The 22,302-nt window shown below is 45.0% G+C and overlaps 1 protein-coding gene across 4 annotated transcripts in view; it reads left to right on the top strand.

The window, feature by feature from the left end:
- The window catches only part of LOC119963573 (sodium/hydrogen exchanger 9B2-like), a 167,727-nt gene that overhangs the window by 93,077 nt on the left and 52,348 nt on the right, over positions 1 to 22,302 (top strand). For all 4 annotated transcript variants that reach the window (XM_038792902.1, XM_038792899.1, XM_038792901.1 and 1 more), the window contains exons 3-6: positions 5,309 to 5,408; positions 12,757 to 12,931; positions 18,382 to 18,552; positions 19,702 to 19,844. In XM_038792902.1, the coding sequence (XP_038648830.1) occupies positions 5,319 to 5,408; positions 12,757 to 12,931; positions 18,382 to 18,552; positions 19,702 to 19,844 (579 nt within the window). In that variant the 5' untranslated portion in view covers positions 5,309 to 5,318. The remainder of the gene's footprint in view (positions 1 to 5,308; positions 5,409 to 12,756; positions 12,932 to 18,381; positions 18,553 to 19,701; positions 19,845 to 22,302) is intronic.

Raw genomic sequence — 22,302 nt, 5'->3', positions numbered from 1 at the left:
TGAATATATAGAGGGAAACGGATGGGAATGAGAAGGAAAAGAAAATCAATCGCAATTAGGGGGCAGATAGATGGAAGGTGGAAATAGTAATGAGGGGAAGAGAAAAGGGGAGTGGCAGTGAGTGGCTCATTGAGACAGGGGAGGAATGGAAGTTCAGCAATAATTGAGGGTATCTGCTCAACTCGGTTGCCAAGGGCGATGAGTTGCCAGTGTGAGCTGCGAGGGCAGAGAAAGTTTCTACAGAAACATCGGAGTTGATAGGGTGTGGTGTCTGTTGGGAGTGTGTGGGATTTGGATGGGGAGTGTGTGTGTGTGTGTGGGGAGCTGAATGAAGTGATGTGTGTGGGGTGTCTGACGGGTACAGTTTTAATGTGAAAATGTGGGCAGTTGGATGGAGTACAGAGTCTGTATGAAGGGCTGGGCCGTTGCATGGGTTGTGTGTGTGTATGTGTGAAAGGGAGAAGGGTTGGATTGAGTACAATGTGTAAAGGGGTGAGGAATTGGATGAGGTACAGTGGGCGCGATTCTCCCAAAACGGGAGAAATCGTAAAGCTGGCGTCAAACCCGCCCGGGTTTGACGCCAGCGCGCCCCTTCCCGACCGGGAACCGATTCTGGTCCCCGGTCGGGGCTAGCAGCCCGACGCCGTAGGCTCCGGCATGACGGGCTTAACGAATATCGTTAAGCCCGCTTGCCGGAGTTAGCGCCGGCTGACGCGTCATATGACGTCAGCCGCGCATGCGCGGATTGGAAGACTCCAACCCGCGCATGCGCGGATGACGTCATCGCGTATTTGCGCTAAACTCGCGCATGCGCGGGCCGGGTTGACCCTCAGCCGCCCCGCGAATGGATACTGCGGGGCGGCGGAAGGAGAAAGAGTGCGCGGGCATCGGGCCCATGGCACCCTTGGCACGGCCGTGGTACTGCCGTGCCAATCGGTGCCATGGTTATGAAAAGCGAGTTTGTGACGCCGTTTTTACGAACGGCCAGACCAGGTGTGTTTGCCGTTCGTAAAAACGGCGTAAAGGGCTGGGACTTCGGCCCATCGAACAGCTGTGAATCGCTGCCGGCCGTAAAAAAAAACGGCGGCAGCGATTCGGGTCGGGAGTTGGGCGGGGGGTGGGGGAGAATAGCGGGAGGGCAGGAAAAATGTCGGGAAGGCCCTCCTGCTATTCTCCGACCCGTCGTGGGGGTCGGAGAATTTCGCCCAGTGTGTTTGAAGGGGAGTGGGTTTGGATGAATTACAGGATGTGGAGGTTGGGGAGTTGGATGGGATGCAGTATCAATGGAAAAGATCTTTGCCTTGGGTAGGATAGTGTTTGTGTGAATTGACATGAGCCTATCTGAAGATATGGTTGTGTGGGACATGCATTGGAAAAGGCAACTGACAATTTGAAAATATTGAAAAGTTTACTTAGTGCCCTTCTGCTCTCGGGTATTGACTAATTGTTATTTGTTTCTGATTTTGGAGTGTAATAAGATGTCACCCTCCACGCCTGGAGGGGTGTGTCCCGAAGATGGTCTCTGAGGATCAGACTGGCTTTGTCAAGGGGCGACAATTGTCGACTAACGTTAGGAAAGTGGTCGGGACCATATCTAGGGGGAAGGTGCCTGAAGTAATTATCTGTACGGACGTTGAGGAGGCTTTTGATTGGGTAGAATGGAGGTATCGTTTTGAGGTCCTGGGGCGTTCGGGTTTGGGTCAACCTTTATCACTTGGGTGAGATTGTTCCATTCCACCCCCACGGCGAGTGTTAGGCTGAACGCGGTCAGCTCAGGATCCTACCGGCTGCAAGGGGCACAAGACAGGGATGCTTATCCCCGTTGCTGTTTGCACTAGCTGTTAAACCCCTGGCCATCACACCTGGGTTGTCGAAGGACCACAGAGGCATTGAAAGGTGGGGTAGAGAACATGGGGTGTCCCTTTTAATGGACAATTTGTTGCTGTACATTTCGGACCCTCTTTCATGTATGTGGAAGATAATTGGGTTGTTAAGAAAGTTTGGATCCATCTAAGGGTACAAACTTAACGTGGCCCAGAGCGAGATCTTCCCAGTAAATTCCCTGGCTAGGTGCACAGACTTTGAACTTTGCCATTCAAACTGACCAAAACAAGATTCAGGTATCCTAGTGGTTTGTGAGTGGGCCACAATGCAATGAATTTGGCCAGTCAGGAGGAGGGGAGGAGGGGGTTAGAGGAGATGTGAAGAGGTGGGATACTCTCCCAGTTTCCCTGGCGGGTAGTGTACAGACCATAAAAATAAACATTCTGCCAAGGTTCCAGTTAGTGTTCCAGTCTTTTCCGATCTTCCTCCCCAAAGCATTTTGTGAGGGTGGATAAGTTAATTTTGGCCTTTGTGTGTGCAGGCAAGACCCCCATAATCCGGAGAGCCTTTCTGCAGAGGGGACGGTGATCGGAGGGGCTGGCACTGCCAAATTTATTGTATTCTTACTGGGTGGTGAATGTAGAAAAGGTGCGGCAGGGGTGAGGGGAGAGGAGAGATGGGGTGGGGGGCGAATGGAGGAAGTTTCTTGTGTTGGTACGTGTTTAAAGGCACTGGTCACTGCCCCTCCCCGGTTTTCCCGGCCTGGAATATGGAAAACCCGATAGTGGTGCCACCCATTTATATTTGGAATCAGCTGAGGTGGCTCTTTGGATTGGGGGCATGTTGGTATTGTCGCTAATGTGCAGAAACCACAGGTTTGCACCGTTGGGAATAGATGCAATGTATAGGAGCTGGAGGAGGAAGGGGGTCGAGAGAATCAGGGAGACTCACGAGGCTGGGGGAGAAATCCCAACTCCTGAGGGGGAGTGAATTTAGGTATATGCAGGTGTCCTCCATTCCCTTATCTGCTGAGGCATGCGTTGATGGATAGATTGATGGGGAAGAAAAGATCAGATATATATGGGTGGTTAGTGGAGATGGGGAAGGTCCATTAGAAGAGATACAGGGGAAGTGGTAGGAGGAGCTGGCAGTGGTACTGGGGGGAGGGGCCTACAGTGAAATACTGTCCCGGGCGAACTCAACCTCCTCCTGTGTCACGATGAACCTGATTTAACTTAATGTTGTTCACAGGGTTCATATGACTGGAGTGTGTAAGAGTGGGTTTATCCCAGATGTGGAGATTAGGTGAGATTGGTGCGCGCGCGCGGGGGGGATGAATCAGGTGCATATGTTAATAATAATCGCTTATTGTCACGAGTAGGCTTCAATGAAGTTACTGTGAAAAGCCCCTAGTCGCCACATTCCGGCGCCTGTTCGGGGAGGCCGGTACCGGAATATGTTTTGGTCCTGCCCGAAATTGGTTGGGTTATGGACATCGGTGTTTGAGATTTTGTTGACGATGGTGGGAGTGAGATTGGAGCCGTGTCCTTTGGTGGCAGTTTTCGGTGTTTGGGAACTGCTGGAGGGGAAGGGGCTGATGTCATAGCCTTCGTCTCTCTGACTGCCCGGTGACAAATCTCACTTGGATGGAGATCGGAGGAGGAGTTCCATTCGAGGTTGAGGCACTTTCAAAGATGTTTGGCGACAGCAATTAAAGTGCGGGGGGGGGGATTGGTGTTTTTTTGGGGGGTAAAATGTTTACAAAGATATAAAAATGACAAACCGCCTATAATATGGTTGTGTGTGTTGTGTATGATTGTGGATATTTGGCATTGTTTGAAATAAAATATATTTGAACAGAGAATGTTATTCTCACCACAAAGGGGGTTCTGAGGCGGCATGGGGGCGGTAGGGGGGGTATAAAATTGAATGGATGCAAATCCCTTCAGGAACCTGTCCTCCAAAACCCAGATGCAATTTCACACTTGAACAGTGTGGGCCTGGGTGGGAATCCCATTTTTCACCAATTAAGGCTTTTAAGTGGCCACTTAAGGGCCTTTTCCCACCCAGCCTCAATCTTTAGGCTGTTGGGGACAGTGCAGGGAGGGTGGGAAAATGACAATGGAACTTTTCCCCATCTCGGGCAGGAGGGGGTGGCTGGGAGGGATGCCTCACTCTGAAACTCCTGTAAGAGTTGGAGCTCATTTCTCCCCCTCCCTTACACCACTTCCAGCCATTGCAGCGCTGTGCCTGACCAGGCTAAAGAGCTGTCGGTCAATAAGATTGGCTGACAGCTCTCATGAGTGCGATCTCCATCAAAGGACAGACCGAAGTCCCACCCACTGCCAGTCAACGCTCAGGTGAATGTTAAATGGCAGCTGGAGTTCGAGAATTGGCTGTTGTACGTTACCCACCGACACTCAGAACTCGCCATCCTTAAAGTCCGACCTAGTGTGTGCAATTTTGGTCTCCATATTTCAGAAAGGAATATTTTGCATTGGAGGCAGTGCAGCAAAGGTTTGCTGATTAGTCCCTGTAATGAGGTTGTTCTTTGATCAGAGGCTGAGTAAACTGGGCCTATATTCTCTGGAATTTAGAAGAATGAGAACTGATCTCGTTGGAAGGTGCAAGATATTGAAGGGTTTTTACAGGGTCGACACAGAAATTGTTCCTCCACGCTGATGAGTCCAGAATATCAGGGCACAGTCTCATGATAAGGGGGCAATCATTTAGCAATGAGATGAGAAATTTCTTCACCAAGAGTTGTGAATCTTGGACTTCTCCATCCTAGAGGGTTGCAGATGCTCCATTGTTGAATATATTTAAGATTTTCCTTTTGTCTGAGGGAATCGAGTGATAATCTTTTTTGTCACAAGTAGGCTTCCATTAACACTGTGAAAAGCCTCTAGTTGCCACATTCCGGCGTCTATTCGGGTGCACTGAGGGAGAATTCAGAATGTCCAATTCACCTAACAGCATGTCTATTGGGACTGGCGGGAGGAAACCCTCACAGACAAAGGGGGGACGTGCAGACTCCGCACAGACAGTGACCCAAGTCGGGATTCGAACCCGGGTTCCTGGTGCTGTGAAGCAACAGTGATACCCACTGTGCTACCGTGCCGGCCGATATGGGAAGTGGACAGGAAAGTGAAGTCCAGTATGAGTTATGATGGTATTGAATTGCAAAGCAGGCCATGTGATCTCATCCTGTTCTTGTATCTTTGTATGATCCCATTCAGCTAGGGCTGAATTGCCTGTTGTAATATACTCAATATTACCCTCTGATGCAAAATCAAGGTTTAATTGGGATGCATAACTGCATAAATCATTTGAGAAGTAAATTACTTTTGGTTAAAATACTGAACCACAATATATTTCTGAATGGTAGAAAATCTATTACAAAGTGTGTTCAAAAATTAAAGTTTGTTTGGATGCTGCTGCGATAGGTTGGTGTCTGTTTCATATCCCTTTCCTTCTCTTCCAGTTTATTCAACATGGTAAACCAAGATACTGAACACTTAAGTAATGGTACAGACGAAGTCAAAACTCCCCAGGCAACTCTGAAAATAATGCCAGATTCACCGGTATGTGTCAGCGGGAGTGTGTATGTGAACATATTTGATTGGGTGGGGAGTTATTTGAAAAGTTTTGAAGTCTGTTCACACTCGCTTATGTTATTGGGTTTATTTAAAATGATTTAATTGTGTTAAATGTTTTATATATTTTTTAAATTTTGCTTAGTGGCCACTTAGTTCAGCCACTAAACATAATAATCCTGTTGTGGTAAAGGGCAAAAGTTGATTTAGAAGAAATGGCTCTTCTAAAATTTTTTAAATAAAAATATTTTCTGCTCAGTTTCCACATAAAATTCAGCTTTTACGTTTTCTGGTTTGGCTGGTACTTACAGTAATTGGTTTAATTATTGCTCTGGAGGCCACTGTTGGAATGTATTTGATTAACAAATAGATTTAATACTCTCACACTATCACAGTGTGCTTCCTAATATTACATTCTTTATTATTATAATCTTTATTATTGTCACAAGTAGGCTTACATTAATGTTGCAATGAAGTTACTGTGAAAAACCCCTTGGGAGAATTCAGAATGTCCAAATTACCCAACAGCACGTCTTTCGGGACTTGTGGGAGGAAACCGGAGCCCCGGAGGAAATCCACGCAGACACGGGGAGAACGTGCAGACTCCTCACAGACAGTGACCCAAGCTGGGAATTGAACCTGGGACCCTGATGCTGTGAAGCAACAGTGTTAACCACTGTGTTACCGTGCTGCCCCACATTTCTCAAACCAGCAACAAATCCCAGAGCTGATAAACATTGCTGAACACATCTGATCTACTCAATAGCAAAGCACACTTTTAATACATACTCTTGTTCACTGGTTTTGAGAATGAGGCAGTTCTCATGAACCATAAATGTAATCTGTGCATAATTGATGTATGAAACTTAAGCTATTGATCCAGTAAGCTTTGCAGCACTAACTTCACAGACGCATTCAAAACTTAATTTCTATTTTTATTCTCAAAGTTGATTACTTCCATTAGAAACTATAATGTTCTAAAGAATTTTAGGTCGTGCCTCACGAAGGGGAGGTCGTGTCTCACTAATTTGATGGGGTTTTCTTAAGGAAGTGACAAAGATGAGAGATGAGGGAAAGGCAGTAGATGTTGTATACATGGACTTCAGTAAAGCCTTTAGCAAGGTATCTCATGGTAGACTGGTACAAAAGTTGAAATTATATGGGATCAGAGGAGAGCTGGCAAGTTGGATATAGAACCGGCTTGGGCATAAAAGACAGAGGGTAGCAGTAGAAGGGCGCTTTTCTGAATGGATGGTTGTGACTAGCGGCATTCCACAGGGATCCGTTTTGGGGCCTTCGTTGTTTGTGGTGTATATAAATGTTTTGGAAGAAAATGTAGCTGGTCTGCTTAGTAAGTTCGCAGACGACACAAAAATTGATGGAGTTGCGGATAGTGAAGAGGATTGTCAGACGATACAGCAGGATATAAACTGGTTTGAGAAATGGCAGACAGAGTTTAATCCGGACAAGTGTGAGGTAATGCAATTGGGAAGGTCCAATGCATGTAGGAATTACACAATAAATGGTAGAACTCTTGTGAGTACTGACAGGCAGAGAGATCTGGGCGCGCATGTGAAAATGAAATGAAATGAATGAAAATGGCTTATTGTCACGAGTAGGCTTCAATGAAGTTACTGTGAAAAGCCCCTAGTCGCCATATTCCAGCGCCTGTCCGGGGAGGTTGGTACGGGAATCGAACCGTGCTGCTGGCCTGCTTGGTCTGCTTTAAAAGCCAGCGATTTAGCTGAGTGAGCTAAACCAGCCCCTCCGGCATGTCCACCGATAACTGAAAGTGGCAACGCTGTGGATAATGTGGTCAAGAAGGCATACGGCATGCTGACCTTCATCGGTCGGGGCATTGAATATAAAAATTGGCAAGTAATTTTCAGCTGTACAGGACCTTAGTTAGGCTTCATTTGGAATATTGTGCACAATTCTGGTCGCCACACTACCAGAAGGATGTGGATGTTTTGGAGAGGATACAGAAGCAGTTTACTAGGATGTTGCCTGGTATGTAGGGCATTAGCTATGGGAGATTAGATAAACTCAGTCTGTTCTCACTGGAACAACAGAGGTTGTGATCCACAAGATTATGAGTGGCGTGGACAGAGTGGATAGTCAGATGCTCTTTCCTAGGGTAAGAGAGTCAAGTACTAGGGGGCATAGGTTTAAGGTGCGTGGGGAAAAGTTTAGAACAGATGTGCAAGGCATGTTTTTGTACACGGAGAGTGGTAAATATATGGAACGCGCTGCCTGCGGAGATGGTTGGAGCAGGTATGATAGCGGCATTTAAGGGACATCTAGACAAATATATGAATAGGATGAGAATGGAAGGATACGAACTCCGTAAGTGCAGACAGTTTTAGTTTAGGCAGGTACCAAGGTCAGCGCTGGCTTGGAGGGCCGAAGGGCCTGTTCATGTGCTGTATTGTTCTTTGTTCTTTATAAACAGCTCTTAATCTATATATCAGACCACAAAACATGAGCGTTAGACCCTGAAGATTAATGGTTCCGCATAAAACATTGAAGGTAAATGGATGCTGTTGCACCTGCATCATTGGTCATTTTCACTCCCAAAGACAGAAGCCTGCTCGCGTCAAAAACTAAATTCCCATTTTCAGTATAAACCTGATTCTGCTGCTAGGTACATTGATGTCGTCACCAACGGGGGCAGCACGGTAGCATGGTGGTTAGCATAAATGCTTCACAGCTCCAGGGTCCCAGGTTCGATTCCCGGCTGGGTCACTGTCTGTGTGGAGTCTGCACGTCCTCCCCGTGTCTGCGTGGGTTTCCTCCGGGTGCTCCGGTTTCCTCCCACAGTCCAAAGATGTGCGGGTTAGGTGGATTGGCTATGCTAAATTGCCCGTAGTGTCCTAAAAAAGTAAGGTTAAGGGGGGGTTGTTGGGTTACGGGTATAGGGTGGATACGTGGGTTTGAGTAGGGTGATCATTGCTCGGCACAACATCGAGGGCCGAAGGGCCTGTTTTGTGCTGTACTGTTCTATGTTCTATTTAGTGTTCCTGGTTATCAGAATACAATTAATAGCAGTACCCAGTCCACCACTGTAAGAACTTAGTATTCGCAGCTGTTCCGAGTGATCTTCAGGCACCTTTCCAGTTAAGGAATCTGTTCTTGATGAACCATCAATCGAACGCGAGACGAGTTGCTGTACAAAAGTTAGGCTTTAATAAGCTAGAAGTTAGCCCTGCGGTCGACTACAGTAAATGGACGACCGCCGGGCGTTCTGGGTATTTATACCTCGCTCTGGAGGCGGGGTTAACTCAGCCTCTCGACCAATCGGGGAGCCGTCCCATGACTGGTCTCAACCAATCGGTCGAGAGGCACATAACCGACCAGGGCCAATGGTAAGCCAGTGTTCTGCAACAATGGCAGACAGCTATGCAAATCATACCACCACAGTTCTTTCCTGATTTTTGTTTCTTTTTTTGGCTTCTCTTTTTTTCTGTCGAGCATAAAATTACCAGCTACCTTTGTTAGATCCTTTTCCTTCTATTTTTCTGAACTGTGCTCACGAAAATACATTTCAAGTAAGAGTAAGCTGCTTATCGGGGCTTATTTCTGTCACCCTGATTAGCTGGACATGTCCAATGGCCATTCGAGCCTGACACGTCAGGCACGACCAATTTATAGATTGACCTGATTCATTTCCACAGGACAGCAATTAAATACAAGTAAAATTCAAACAGAATAAAACTGAACAGATATATCTTCTTTACTGATCTATAAATCAATTGTCAAGACCAGAATTTTATCTCTGACTTTCAATCCTGTTTTAAACCAGATAAACACCCATATCTTTTTTAAGGGTTAGTTGATTTTGAACTAACCTTGAAGAAAGTCATTTCTACATAATCACTTTTTGCATGGAGTGGGAAATGCTGCAAATCTGTTTCATGTTAGTTTTGCCTAAAGTGCTCTGCTTGCACAATCTCAATGGAAATGGTGAAGATATTAGCTGTTCTATCAGCCCACAAATCCGTGCTGGCTCAATTGGGGCTGGTCAAGGTGAGGGATTTGTATTTGGAAGAAGGGTTCGCCAGTCTGGAGGAGCTAAGGGAGAGGGTAGAGCTGCGAGGGGTAGTGAGTTCAGGTATCTACAGGTTAGGGACTATGCACAAAATGTCTGGAAGGGGTTCCCTAGATTGCTGGGATGGGGATGCATCCTGCTGGAGTGACTGCTGCTTCCGGATGTGGAAGGGGAGGGAAGAATTGGGGATATATATAAGTGGCTGGGGGGCAGGGAGGCGAGTGGTTGGTGAAGATCAAGGGGAAATGGGAAGCGGAGTTGGGAATGGAGATCAATTGGGGAGTGTGGAGTGAGGCACTTCAAAGGGTGCAAGGATGAGCCTGATACAGTTTAATGTGGTGCACAGGGTGCATATGACCCGGGCGAGATGAGTGGGTTCTTTCAGGGGGTAGCAGATGAGTGTGAGAGGTGTGGGTGGGGGCCAGCGAATAATGCGCACATGTTTTGGGGTTGTAAAAAATTGGGAAGATTCTGGGAGGGAGTGTTCACGATCTTAGCCAGGATAGTGGAGAAGGGAGTGGACCCGGACCCTTTGGTGGCGATATTTGGGGTTTCCCCTTTGATGAGTTGTTCGTCGCGGGCGGGGAGGGGGGTGAAAAAGGAGAAAAATCTGTACAAACTGTATAGTTGATTGTTGGGAAGAATGTTTCCCGGGGTGTTTATTTGCCGTAACCTACTTTGATACAAGTTTGAATAAAATGCGTTTAAAAAAATAAAATCTGTGCTGGCTCTCGGTGGGACAATCTAATCAGTCCCACACCGACTTGTTCCGAGAGTCCTCCCCCCCACGATGAACAGCTCCTCAAACACAATCACAAACATCCCCCACCTTTTCTCAAACTCCCCTGCTGAGCCCCTTAACTCATACTTTATCTTCTCTAACCGCAGGAAGTCATACAGGCCACCCAGCCATGCTGCTACCCCCGGTGGCGATGCCGACCGCCACTCCAGCAAGATTCGTCACCGTGCAATCAGAGAGGCGAAGGCCAAGACATCGGCCTTCCTCCTCTCCATCAGCTCCGGCTTCTCCAAAACCCCAAATATCGCCACCAAAGGGTCCGGGTCCATCTCTTCCTCCAGTATCCTGGCTAAGACCACGAACAGTCCCGCCCAGAATCTTCCCAACTTTTCAAAACCCCAAAATATGTTCACGTGATTCGCTGGCCCTGTCCACAGCTCTCGCACTCATCTGCTACCCCCTGAAAGAACCCACTCATTCTCGCCCGAGTCGTATGCACCCTGTGCACCACCTGAAATAGAAAATGAAATGAAATGAAAATCGCTTATTGTCACAAGTGGGCTTCAAATGAAGTTACTGTGAAAATCCCCTAGTCGCCACATTCCGGCACCTGTTCAGGGAGGCTGGTACGGGAATTGAACCCGCGCTGCTGGCCTGCCTTGGTCTGCTTTAAAAGCCAGCTATTTAGCCCTGTGCTAAACCAGCCCCTTGCTAAACCAGCCTCTTAAACTGTATCAGGCTCATTCTTTCACAAGAGCAGGCCCCGTTTACCCGACACAGTGCCTCACTCCATACTCCCCAATTGATCTCCCCTCCCAACTCCTCTTCCCATTTCTCCTTAATCTTCACCACCCGTTTGCCTCCCTACTCCCCCAGCCACTTGTATATATCCCCAATTCTTCCCTCCCCTTCCACACCTGGAAGCAGCAGTCACACCAGCAGGGCGTAACCCGGCAAATCCCTCCAGACCTTTCACGCAAAGTCCCTAACCTGCAGATACCTGAACTCACTCCCCCTCAGCAGCTCTACCCTCTCCCTTAGCTCCTCCAAACTGGCAAACCCTTCCTCCAAATACAGATCCCTCACCTTGACCAGCCCCACTTCCTTCCACCTCCTGTGTACACCATCCATCGCCCCCGGCTTAAACCCATGATTTTTGCACAGCGACGTTAATACAAACATCCCTTCCACCCTAATTGGATTGGATTGGATTTGTTTATTGTCATGTGTACCGAGGTACAGTGAAAAGTATTATTCTGCGAGCACCTCAAACAGATCATTTAATACATGACAATAAAATAGAAATAATTGGGCAACACAAGGTCCGCAATGTAAATACGTAGACATCGGGTGAAGCATACAGGAGTGTAGTGTTAAACAGATCAGTCCAGAAGCGGGTCATTTAGGAGTCTGGTAAATGCCTCCTCAACTGATTCCATATCTTGGGAGCAGAAAATCCTGGCCCACTAATCCGTTATTGCCATGACATCAGATACCCACACTGCTATTTGGGATTGTAATTCGCCAACCTGATTCACCACACTGTTATTCCTTTCACATTTTAACATGACTGTGATCAGGTATCCCAATCATTTCATAATAATCTTCATTGTCACAAGTAGGCTTACATTAACACTGCAGTGAAGTTACCGTGAAAATCTGCTCGGCGCCATATTCCGGCGCCTGTTCGGGTACACAGAGCCACGTTACAGGCTCAACTGATTGTCTTAAATTGGTTGTTGATGCAACTGTTGGTGTAAGTGATTGGGCAGCATTTGCTGAACAATCCTGAGGGCACTAATAGTTACACTAACAACTAATTTAAGATGACCAGTCAAGCTCGTAATGTGGCTCATTTACGGTTGCTAGAAGTGGCATCAATTCGTATGAAAAGATCATGCTCACTCCATTGACACACAATCCTAACCTGTTATAGGAATGATTTAAAAACTTGCTATTGTTAGGATAATCATTAATGATATCTGTCAGTTGACTAACCAGTTAGAGTTAACTTGCTGCACCATACAGAATATTATGGTGATAAGTTTCTCCATGAACCACTGCTGCTGTGCCACATAACTACATAGGATTTCTTTCAGGTTCTGCAGTTCTCACTGCATCTGAGCCTGCTTGTGTTTGCTGGCCTGAGCGTAGAATTCTGTGTTGAATTTTAGTTAACCCCAGTAGCATTGCAGTATTAGCAAACCAGCTTTCTGGTGGCCATTTTGATGCAGCACCAATTCTAACGGGTATCTCAGCTGCTTAGTGGTGGAATTGACCACTTTACAGCCATTAACAGCAATACTAAAAATATATCTTTGTCCATATTAACCAACACCTTGATAAGATCGCCCCAGGGTGATACACACGCAGTCCTTTCCAACAATTTAACCCAAACATAACGCTATTAATTATTGGTTGCATCGTATAGAATATATGGAGATTTCAATCCCATTCATTTTCATAAATAACCTCTGAAATTATCCCGTAGCAAAAGTGAACAGATTAGATGCCTAATAAATGTGATATATGTTGTATTCTTGTTCCAGGGTATGGTTGCGAAGGTGAATTCTACTGAACATGCCGATGTACCAGTGGAAGTAGAGGAAATCACCCTCTTAAATAAAAACAACAAGGACAGGAAGGCTAGTCATCATCAAGGCAAACTGTGGCGAATATGTGCATGCCCACCCCAAGGAATCGTTGCCAGCGTATTTACAAAGGGTTAGACCACAGCGTGCATTTGAATATTAGTTTGTGTTGTTAATAATAGAAGCTGCACCATAATATTCTGTATGGTGATAAGTTTCTCCATGAACCACTGCTGCTGTGCCACATAACTACATAGGATTTCTTTCAGGTTCTGATGTTGCTGTTGTACGTCTGCTCCAATACTTTCCCTCCCTTTTTGGATTAGATGCTCAAATTTGATTCAGTGCTGATCAGATTATACTTAGAATTGTACGGTAGAAGTTCAGCAGAATAGAATTTTTAGACATGTAACACAGAGACCGCTGCAATTCCCATATTTGAGTCCCCCCTCATTGTTTTGAGGTTGATATTTTTACTTAGAACATAGAACACAGTGCAGAAGGAGGCCATTCAGCCCATCGTGTCTGCACCGACCCACTTAACCCCTCATTTCCACCCAATCCCCGTAACCCAATAACCCCTCCTAACCTTTTTTGGACACTACGGGCAATTTATCATGGCCAATCCACCTAACCTGCACGTCTTTGGACTGTGGGAGGAAACCGGAGCACCCGGAGGAAACCCACGCAGACACGGGGAGAACGTGTAGACTCCGCACAGACAGTGACTCAGCAGTGAATCGAACCTGGGACCCTGGCGCTATGAAGCCACAGTGCTAACCACTGTGCTACCGTGCTGCCCAAACTTGGTAAAGCGTTGGCAGTTTTCAGAAGATATCAGTGGATTTGTAATTGAGACTGGTTAACTTGCGACTGGCCCTCTAAGTGTGTACAGGGCAAAATTCCAAAGATAGCCACAGCCAAGAGCTCTCTCAGAAACACACCTTTGACAAGAGGTGGTGCAGGTGGAAGATCCACTCCTCAATTCTTCTCATTCAAAAGTATGTGGAGGAAAAGGAAACTGAGCAGAATCCTTGAGGAGGTGCTCTGGGTTACAGCTACCGATGTGGAAAGCTCTCGGCCTGTCCAGCATTTCACTCCGTTAAGTCTTATGGGACAGTGCAGATTTATTTTACTGCTGCTTGTGCTGACACACTGAAATAGTTGTCCTTTTTTGTTTCACGGTTTCAAATTGCGATACAGTTGCCTAAGGTCAGGTATTTCCTTCAATTTGGCAATTGCATTTCAGGGTGGATTAGAGCGTGCTGCTTAATAATTTTGATAGAACAGATTCAATCATAATGACTGATTTAGCTCTCAGGGTCTGCCTCTTCTACTTGCCCCACTGTGATTATCATGGCATCGTGGAAAGATGGCTAAAAATAGAGATGTGTGGCGAGCCATGATTAGCAACTCTCAGACAACAGTGAGCACTGAATTCCAGTGTGGAATATGGGGAAAGAATAATAGTTTGGAAGCATTAATATGATATAGTGTGCTGGACAGGAAAGAGGATGTGGATAAATCTCTAAAGTCATTGACCCAATGACTGCAATAAAATGGCAAAAAGGAAAGTAGATTGTATTAATGTTGAGAAATTCACTAGACTCTGGGGTGGTCCCGGCGGATTGGAAATTAGCAAACGTGACACCACTGTTTAAAAAAGGAGGTAGGCAGAAAGCAGGAAATTATAGGCCAGTGAGCTTAACTTCGGTAGTAGGGAGGATGCTGGAATCTATCATCAAGGAAGAAATAGTGAGGCATCTGGATAGAAATTGTCCCATTGGGCAGACGCAGCATGGGTTCATAAAGGGCAGGTCATGCCTAACTAATTTAGTGGAATTTTTTGAGGACATTACCAGTGCAGCAGATAACGGGGAGCCAATGGATGTGGTATATCTGGATTTCCAGAAAGCCTTTGACAAGGTACCACACAAAAGGTTGCTGCATAAGATAAAGATGCATGGCATTAAGGGTAAAGTAGTAGCATGGATAGAGGATTGGTTAATTAATAGAAAGCAAAGAGTGGGGATTAATGGGTGTTTCTCTGGTTGGCAATCAGTAGCTAGTGGTGTCCCTCAAATTATATTCTGAGCAAGTTTACTCTCATAATCTATCTTACTCTCCTGTATAGTTTTTTTGGTAGCTTTCTGTTGCCCCCTAAAGATTTCCCAGTCCTCTAGTCCCCCCTAATCTTTGCCACTTTGTATGTTTTTCCTTCAATGTGATACTCTCCCTTATTTCCTTAGATACCCAATGTCGATTTTCCCTCTTTCTACCGTCCTTCCTTTTTGTTGGTACAAAACTTTGCTGAGCACTGTGAAAAATCGCTTGGGAGGTTCTCCACTGTTCCTCAACTGTTTTGCCATAAAGTCTTTGCTCCCAGTCTACCTTAGCTAGCTCTTCTTTCATTCCATTGTAATCTCCTTTGTTTAAGCTCAAATACTAGTGTTTGATTTTACCTTGTCACCCTCCATCTGTATTTTAAATTCCACCATATTGTGATCGCTCCTTCCGAGAGGATCCCTAACTATGAGATCATTAATCAATCCTGTCTCATTACACAGGACCAGATCTAGGATCGCTTGTTCCCTCGTAGGTTCCATTACATACTGTTCTAGGAAACTATCGCGGATACATTCTATAAACCCCTCCTCAAGGCTGCCTTGACCAACCTGGTTAAACCAATCAACATGTGGATTACAGTCCCCCATGATAACTGCTGTACCATTTCTACATGCACCAGTTATTTCTTTGTTTATTGCCTGCCCCACCATAATATTACTATTTGGTGGCCTATAGACTACTCCTATCAGTGACTTTTTCGCCTTACTATTCCTGATTTCCACCCCAATAGATTCAATCTTATCCTCCATAGCACCAATGTCATCCCTTACTATTGCCCGGATGTCATCCTTAAATAACAGAGCTAAACCACCTCCCTTACCATCCTCTCAGTGCTTACGTATAGTTTGATACCCTTGGACATTTAACTCCCAGTCATGACTATCCTTTAACCATGTTTCAGTAATGGCCACGAAATCATAGTCATTCACCATGATTTGCACCATCAACTCATTTACCTTATTCCGAATACTACGAGCATTCAGATAAAGTACACTTACCTTGGCTTTTATACCTCTATTTTGAATCTTAACACCTTGATCAGTAATTCCTCCCAAGTTATTTTTCCTGTGAACTTTTCTCCAAAATTTCATTGTCGTTGAACCCATATCTTCATGTAACAACCGGCCGCGTCGCTTTTCATTTATGTTTTTACTTCACATTTTAGTCCTTTTAGTATTACTGGGCCTATTCACTGAGCTCCCCTCAGTCACTGTACCTTGTACTGTCGCCCTTTTTGATTGTTGACTATGGCATCTCTGCCTTACACTTTCCCCCTTACTGCCTTTTGTTTCTGTCCCTGTTTTACTACCTTCCGACTTCCTGCATCGGTTCCCATCCCCCTGCCACATTAGTTTAAACCCTCCCCAACTGCTCTAGCAAATACCCCCCCAGGACATCGGTTCCAGTCCTGCCCAGGTGTAGCCTGTCCAGTTTGTACAGGTCCCACCTCCCCCAGAACCGGTCCCAATGCCCCAGGAATCTGAAACCCTCCCCCTCACACCATCTCCTCAGCTACGTATTCATCCTATATATCCTGTCATTTCTACTCTGACTAGCACGTGGCACCGGTAATAAACCTGAGATCACTACCTTTGAGGTCCGATTTCTTACCTTCCTTCCCAGCTCCCTGTATTCTGCTTTTAGGATCTCATCCTTTTTGTTCCCTATGTCGTTTGTACCGATGTGACCACGACCACCGGCTGTTCACCCTCCCCCCCCAGAATGTCCTGCAGCCGCTCCGAGACATCCTTGACCCTAGCACCAGGGAGGCAACATACCATCCTGGAGTCTCGATTGCATCCACAGAAACGCCTGTCTATTCCCCTTACAATTGAATCCCCGATAACGATTGCACTGTCACACTTATCACCCCTCCCCTCAGTGGTGCCACGAGTTTGGCTGTTGCAGTTTTCCCCTGAGAGGCTATAAGCATTCATTTTAATATATGGATATTTGAAGTCATGAATTGAATGTATTCGCACAAAACTTTTGCCCCTTTTGGATCCATTTTCTTGGAGTGCTAAATAGAACATGCCTGCAAAAAAACATTGGTTTTACATAAAAATTCAAAACTCCAGGCAGCTCTCCAAGTTCCCAATTTAATATCCCAATCTATTAGGCGGTTGGACGCCATTGATGTGCTGAATCAAAAGACAAGCGTAGGGTAGAATAACAGAGTATTCTGGTCCCTATTTTTTTTAACAGTATTCATGGGGCACCAATCCCTAAATGGGTGGGTGTGTGGATTTCTAGTCCAGTGCGAATGCCACCACTTCCCCTAAGCTGATACATTCATGAATTCAACAGAAAATGTGTTATGACCCGTAACAACTGGGAATAGTTCACAAATGCGCTGAAGTGTTAGAAACTTTTCCCTTGACCTATCTCTTCTCCTCTGGTTCACCTCCATCCAAAGGTGGCAGCTGCCCAGTGGGCACCGCACCCTCCACAGCAACAATGGTCCCTCAGTCGGACATCCTCATATATACCCATTTTGTGGGGCTGATAGTTTATACAGTGTCAATCGCCTATTGAAACTATTTTGGATGGACAGGTACTCAAAACGTCAGGGTGGTCTTTTCTGTTTACACCCAGCTGAGGGTCACATCTTGCTCTTTTCTAAACACTTGGGAAATAAGGGGGTGCACAAGAAGCCATCTGTTGGCTTAAAAAGTTGGTTTACAGGCGCAACAGGTGATTGAGAAGACAAATGGAGTTTTGTCCTTCATTGCTAGAGGGATGGAGTTTAAGACTAGGGAGGTTATGTTGCAATTGTATACGGTGTTAGTGAGGCCACACCTGGAGTATTGTGTTCAGTTTTGGTCTCCTTACTTGAGAAAGGACGTACTGGCGCTGGAGGGTGTGCAGAGGAGATTCACTAGGTTAATCCCAGAGCTGAAGGGGTTGGATTACGAGGAGAGGTTGAATAGACTGGGACTGTACTGGTTGGAATTTAGAAGGATGAGGGGGGATCTTTTAGAAACATTTAAAATTATGAAGGGAATAGATAGGATAGATGCGGGCAGGTTGTTTCCACTGGCGGGTGAAAGCAGGACTAGAAAGCAGTACCTTGCCCAGTGAAGCAGTTGAGGCTCCTTCATTACATGTTTTTAAGGTAAAGATAGATAGTTTTTTGAAGAATAAAGGGATTAAGGGTTATGGTGTTCGGGCCGGAAAGTGGAGCTGAGTCCACAAAAGATCAGCCATGATCTCATTGAATGGCGGAGCAGGCTCGAGGGGCCAGATGGCCAACTCCTGCTCCTAGTTCTTATTTTCTTATGTAACGTGACAGGACAAATTGCCCTTGGTAGTGATGTCATTGTTAATGATAATCCTATCATATTTCAAAAGGAAGTGTACTTATTGTTTTTCTGCTATAATTAGGTGAATAAATCTCATGTTGTTTGCTTTTTGAGGGACACAAAGACTTAACCCTATTTGCACCTTGTTTTCCAGTGATTATGGTGATCCTGCTGTGGGCAGTTGTCTGGTCAATTACAGGCCCAGAGTGCCTTCCTGGTGGTAACCTATTTGGGAATCTCATTCTTTTTGTGTGTGCTGTTCTTGGAGGGAAGCTTGTTGGAATGATCAAACTTCCTCATTTACCTCCATTACCTGGTCTTCTAGGTAAGAGAATGGAAGAAATACTGAATAAAATGTTCATGTTGGCTGACTATACTGAAGTATACAAAGAAAAAGAATTGCCTTTATATAGTGTATTATCATTTCCTAAACCAATGCAATGATTTAAAGTTTCATAATTTTGTCATTGGCAAAGGCAGAAGCCAATTTTCACACGGTTTCAAAAGTATTGAATGTATAAATGAAGAGGTGATCTATACTTCAGGGTGTTGGCTGAGGAAGGAATGCTGACCATCAGACGAGGGAAAAGCTCCCAGCTCTTATCCCAATAATACCAAGAATTCTGATCCGCCTCCCCAAAGCAGACAGCCGAGTGTTTGATTGAGGGAGTGCTGCATTGTTGGAGGAGCAATCTTCCAGATCACACAGTAAACTAATTGCTGCCTGGGGTGAATATGAAATATTTCCTCGAACTATAGCGGAGAAATGCAGGTACATTCTCCGCAGTGTCCTGGCCAATACGTATTCCTCAACCAGCGTTCCGAAAACCGATTCATCTGCTCATTATCTTGTTGCTGTTCTCCAGTCCTTGATTTTTGCAGATTGGCATTCCGTTTCTTACGTCACTACAGTGACTACATTTCAAATGTCCTAATTGGTTCTAAAGTGCCTTCGAAAGTCACAAGGTAGTGAAAGGTGCCATATAAATGCAAGTTTTTAATCTTTACACACTGGCTCATACACATTGACAACTACATTAACATATCGACAATATGTGTGTGTTTAATTAAATTGGTATTGTAATACGTTTCTCAAGTTTTCATCAGGATAAAAAAAATCAAACCGTCCCAGCCACTGATGAAAATACAATTGTCAAACTGTTAAATCTTTGAAGAAGTCTGATAGTATTTTTCCCACTCAATTTCAATACTATCTTAAATTTCAAAGCATTAATCCAAATCACAGTGATGATTAAAATGTGGAGAAGAAGTGATTATTTGAAGCAAGTAAATTCATTTTATTATTGCATTTACCCACATTTCCATCGCCAGTACAGTCGGTGCTTTTGTTGGCCACATCTTTTTTCCAAACATTGATCTAGAATGCAGTGTTTACCCTTCAAATATGTACTTTAGTTAATTGACCTAGTAGCAGTTTAATCTGTAATGTATTTTCTTTGCATTTGTGTATTAGGAATGCTGCTTGCTGGATTTGTTCTGCGGAATATTCCTGTTGTCAGTGATGCTATTTACATTGACTACAAGTGGTCCTCGTCCTTGAGAAGTATAGCTCTCGCAATTATCCTTACTCGAGCAGGACTTGGGCTGGACGCAAAGGTATAAACAAAACGTTTCTCACCGCCATTTTGTTCCTATAGAACCGAATTGTGACACTCAACTTCATTATAGTCCATTTAGCTTTTAGGTATTGCACTGGCTAACTGATGTGGTTTCAGCCATGTAGCTCCGAGGTCTGAAATAAAAACAGGAAATGCTGCATAGGTTCAGCAGCTTTAGCAGTATCTGTGGAGACAGAAGCAGAGTTATGTTTTGAGCCTTCTTCATAGGTCTGATCCTTGATCTGTACTGAATTAGTTTATCTTACCCAAAGTAACCTCGTGGTCTGGGAAGAGGAAAATACAAAAGTAGGACTTTAACGAATAGACAAACCAGACTTAACTAGAACACCTAATTGCTATATAGTCTGATCACTCCTTGGGTTTATATTTGAAGGACAACAGTTTTGGCAAAGTCAATCTTTTTTTGTGTTTATAATGCTGGCAGATCCCAGAGGCAGATTTACAGTTTATTTCTGCCCCCCCCCCCCCCCCCTCAAACCTCATCCCCCCGACTCCACCCACCCTCGCCCCACAGAACGCAAATCGGCAAGTCTAAGTCATCAGATAATTCACCCATACTTTTGGATGAGGATGAATGTGCGGTTTGAACGCTGTTCAATACTTCAAACTTTTTAAGTAAAATAAGAAACTGTCTTTTTGCCGACCGTTCCCCTTGCCTCACCTTCAATATTTTGCGTTTTTGACCGCGAGATTGATAGTTATGCTTCATATTGCTAAAGAAACTGATCTTGATTTTAATGAAGTGTCACAGTCAATCCCACACTTTTATCAGCGTCAGTTCCAGCTCTACAACATTTGCATTCATCTATTCATCTTTTATTATTATTATGAAGCTGTGATTCTGGATTTCAAACAATACTCACTGTACTCTTCTGCACAGTCCCCCTCAAAAACTCTCAAACTCTTCCTTCCCATGGACTCCCAAACCCATCATAAACTCTTCCTCCAACTTGCAACCCGGCCCTCACACTCTCCCTCCCGACAAGTTGCTACTCTGCCTAACCTCCTCACACAGTCCTCCTCACCAACTCCTCACACTCTCCCATTCTCTCAAACTCATCTTGCTCTCCTGGGGTCTTCGTGGCAGCCTCCCGCCTCGCTCGTCGTCTCCTCATGGATAAGGCTTGATTCAGGACATCGCACCTTGCTGTTGCTGGCCTGCCCTAGGTAAAGTCGCAAACCTGCTAGGCAGCTGGCCTCTGCTCTATCCAGCTTGATAGAGCCAGCCCAATTAGTCCCACACCCTCTACCATTGATTTGTATATAGATTATACATAGAACATACAGTGCAGAAGGAGGCCATTCGGCCCTTCGAGTCTGCACCGACCCACTTAAGCCCTCACTTCCACCCTATCCCTGTAACCCAATGACCCCTCCTAACCTTTTTTTTAACACTAAGGGCAATTTCTCATGGCCAATCCACCTAACCTGCACGTCTTTGGACTGTGGGAGGAAACCGGAGCACCCGGAGGAAACCCACGCAGACACGGGGAGAACATGCAGACTCCGCACAGACAGTGACCCAGCGGGGAATCGAACCTGGGACCCTGGCGCTGTGAAGCCACAGTGCTAGCCACTTGTGCTACCGTGCTGCCGGTTCTGCAAAAATAAAATGACCTAATTTCTTCTTAACATTTACGGTTAACAATTGTGGCCTATTCTCTTACTGACACAACTGTATTCTCACCTCCACCATCATTTGTACAAACTCTTTCAAGATAACCAACTAAGATTAATTCTGGTATTTCCATCCTCCACAGCCAGATTCTTCATCTAATTCCTGTGCTTTTACCTTTTAATATGTTCATTTAAAAACTGTTACTATTTCCTTTCATATTGTCTCCTGGCCGTTTTTTAATAATCCCTTTCACCCCCTTTTCTACACTTCATACACGCCGTATAATTTTCTTCAAAAATGGTTTGACCCAATCTTAGCATATGCGTCCCTTGCAATTTGTTTTGTTTCAATCTCTCTATTTATCCGTGTACTCTTCAATGTACCCCTTTCATCTTGTATCTATTTTAAACATTGTTTGATCTTTGAAATGTCTGTACTGTTGTTCCATTATTCTTGTTGCTATGAATTGAGCTCAGTTCTTTGGGGATAAAGATTTCTTTTCATCTCAATAAACTTTGCCTTTTCCGTCCAGCAATCTTATCTTTTGACTTAATTAAGCTTTCCTATTCTTGCATTGAACATGACTAGTTTACGATTGCTGCTTTCCCATTTTTGTTTCATTATTTTAGCTACTTTGTTTCCGGAAAGTAAATCAATGAGACGTTACATTGGATTTACAGCAGAGAAACAGGCCGTTTGGCCTAACCAGTCAGTTATGCTTTTATGCTGCACTTGAGCTTTCTGCCATCGTAATGCTCTATTCACCTCTCTGCCATTTGATAGTTCGCTTTCTTTTAAATGCAACAAGACTGTTCAC

The sequence above is a fragment of the Scyliorhinus canicula genome, chromosome 3 (genome assembly GCF_902713615.1).
Source record: "Scyliorhinus canicula chromosome 3, sScyCan1.1, whole genome shotgun sequence".
Classification (NCBI taxonomy): Eukaryota; Metazoa; Chordata; class Chondrichthyes; order Carcharhiniformes; family Scyliorhinidae; genus Scyliorhinus; species Scyliorhinus canicula.
Note: the sequence above shows the minus strand (reverse complement) of the source record. Positions and strands in the feature narration are given on the sequence as shown.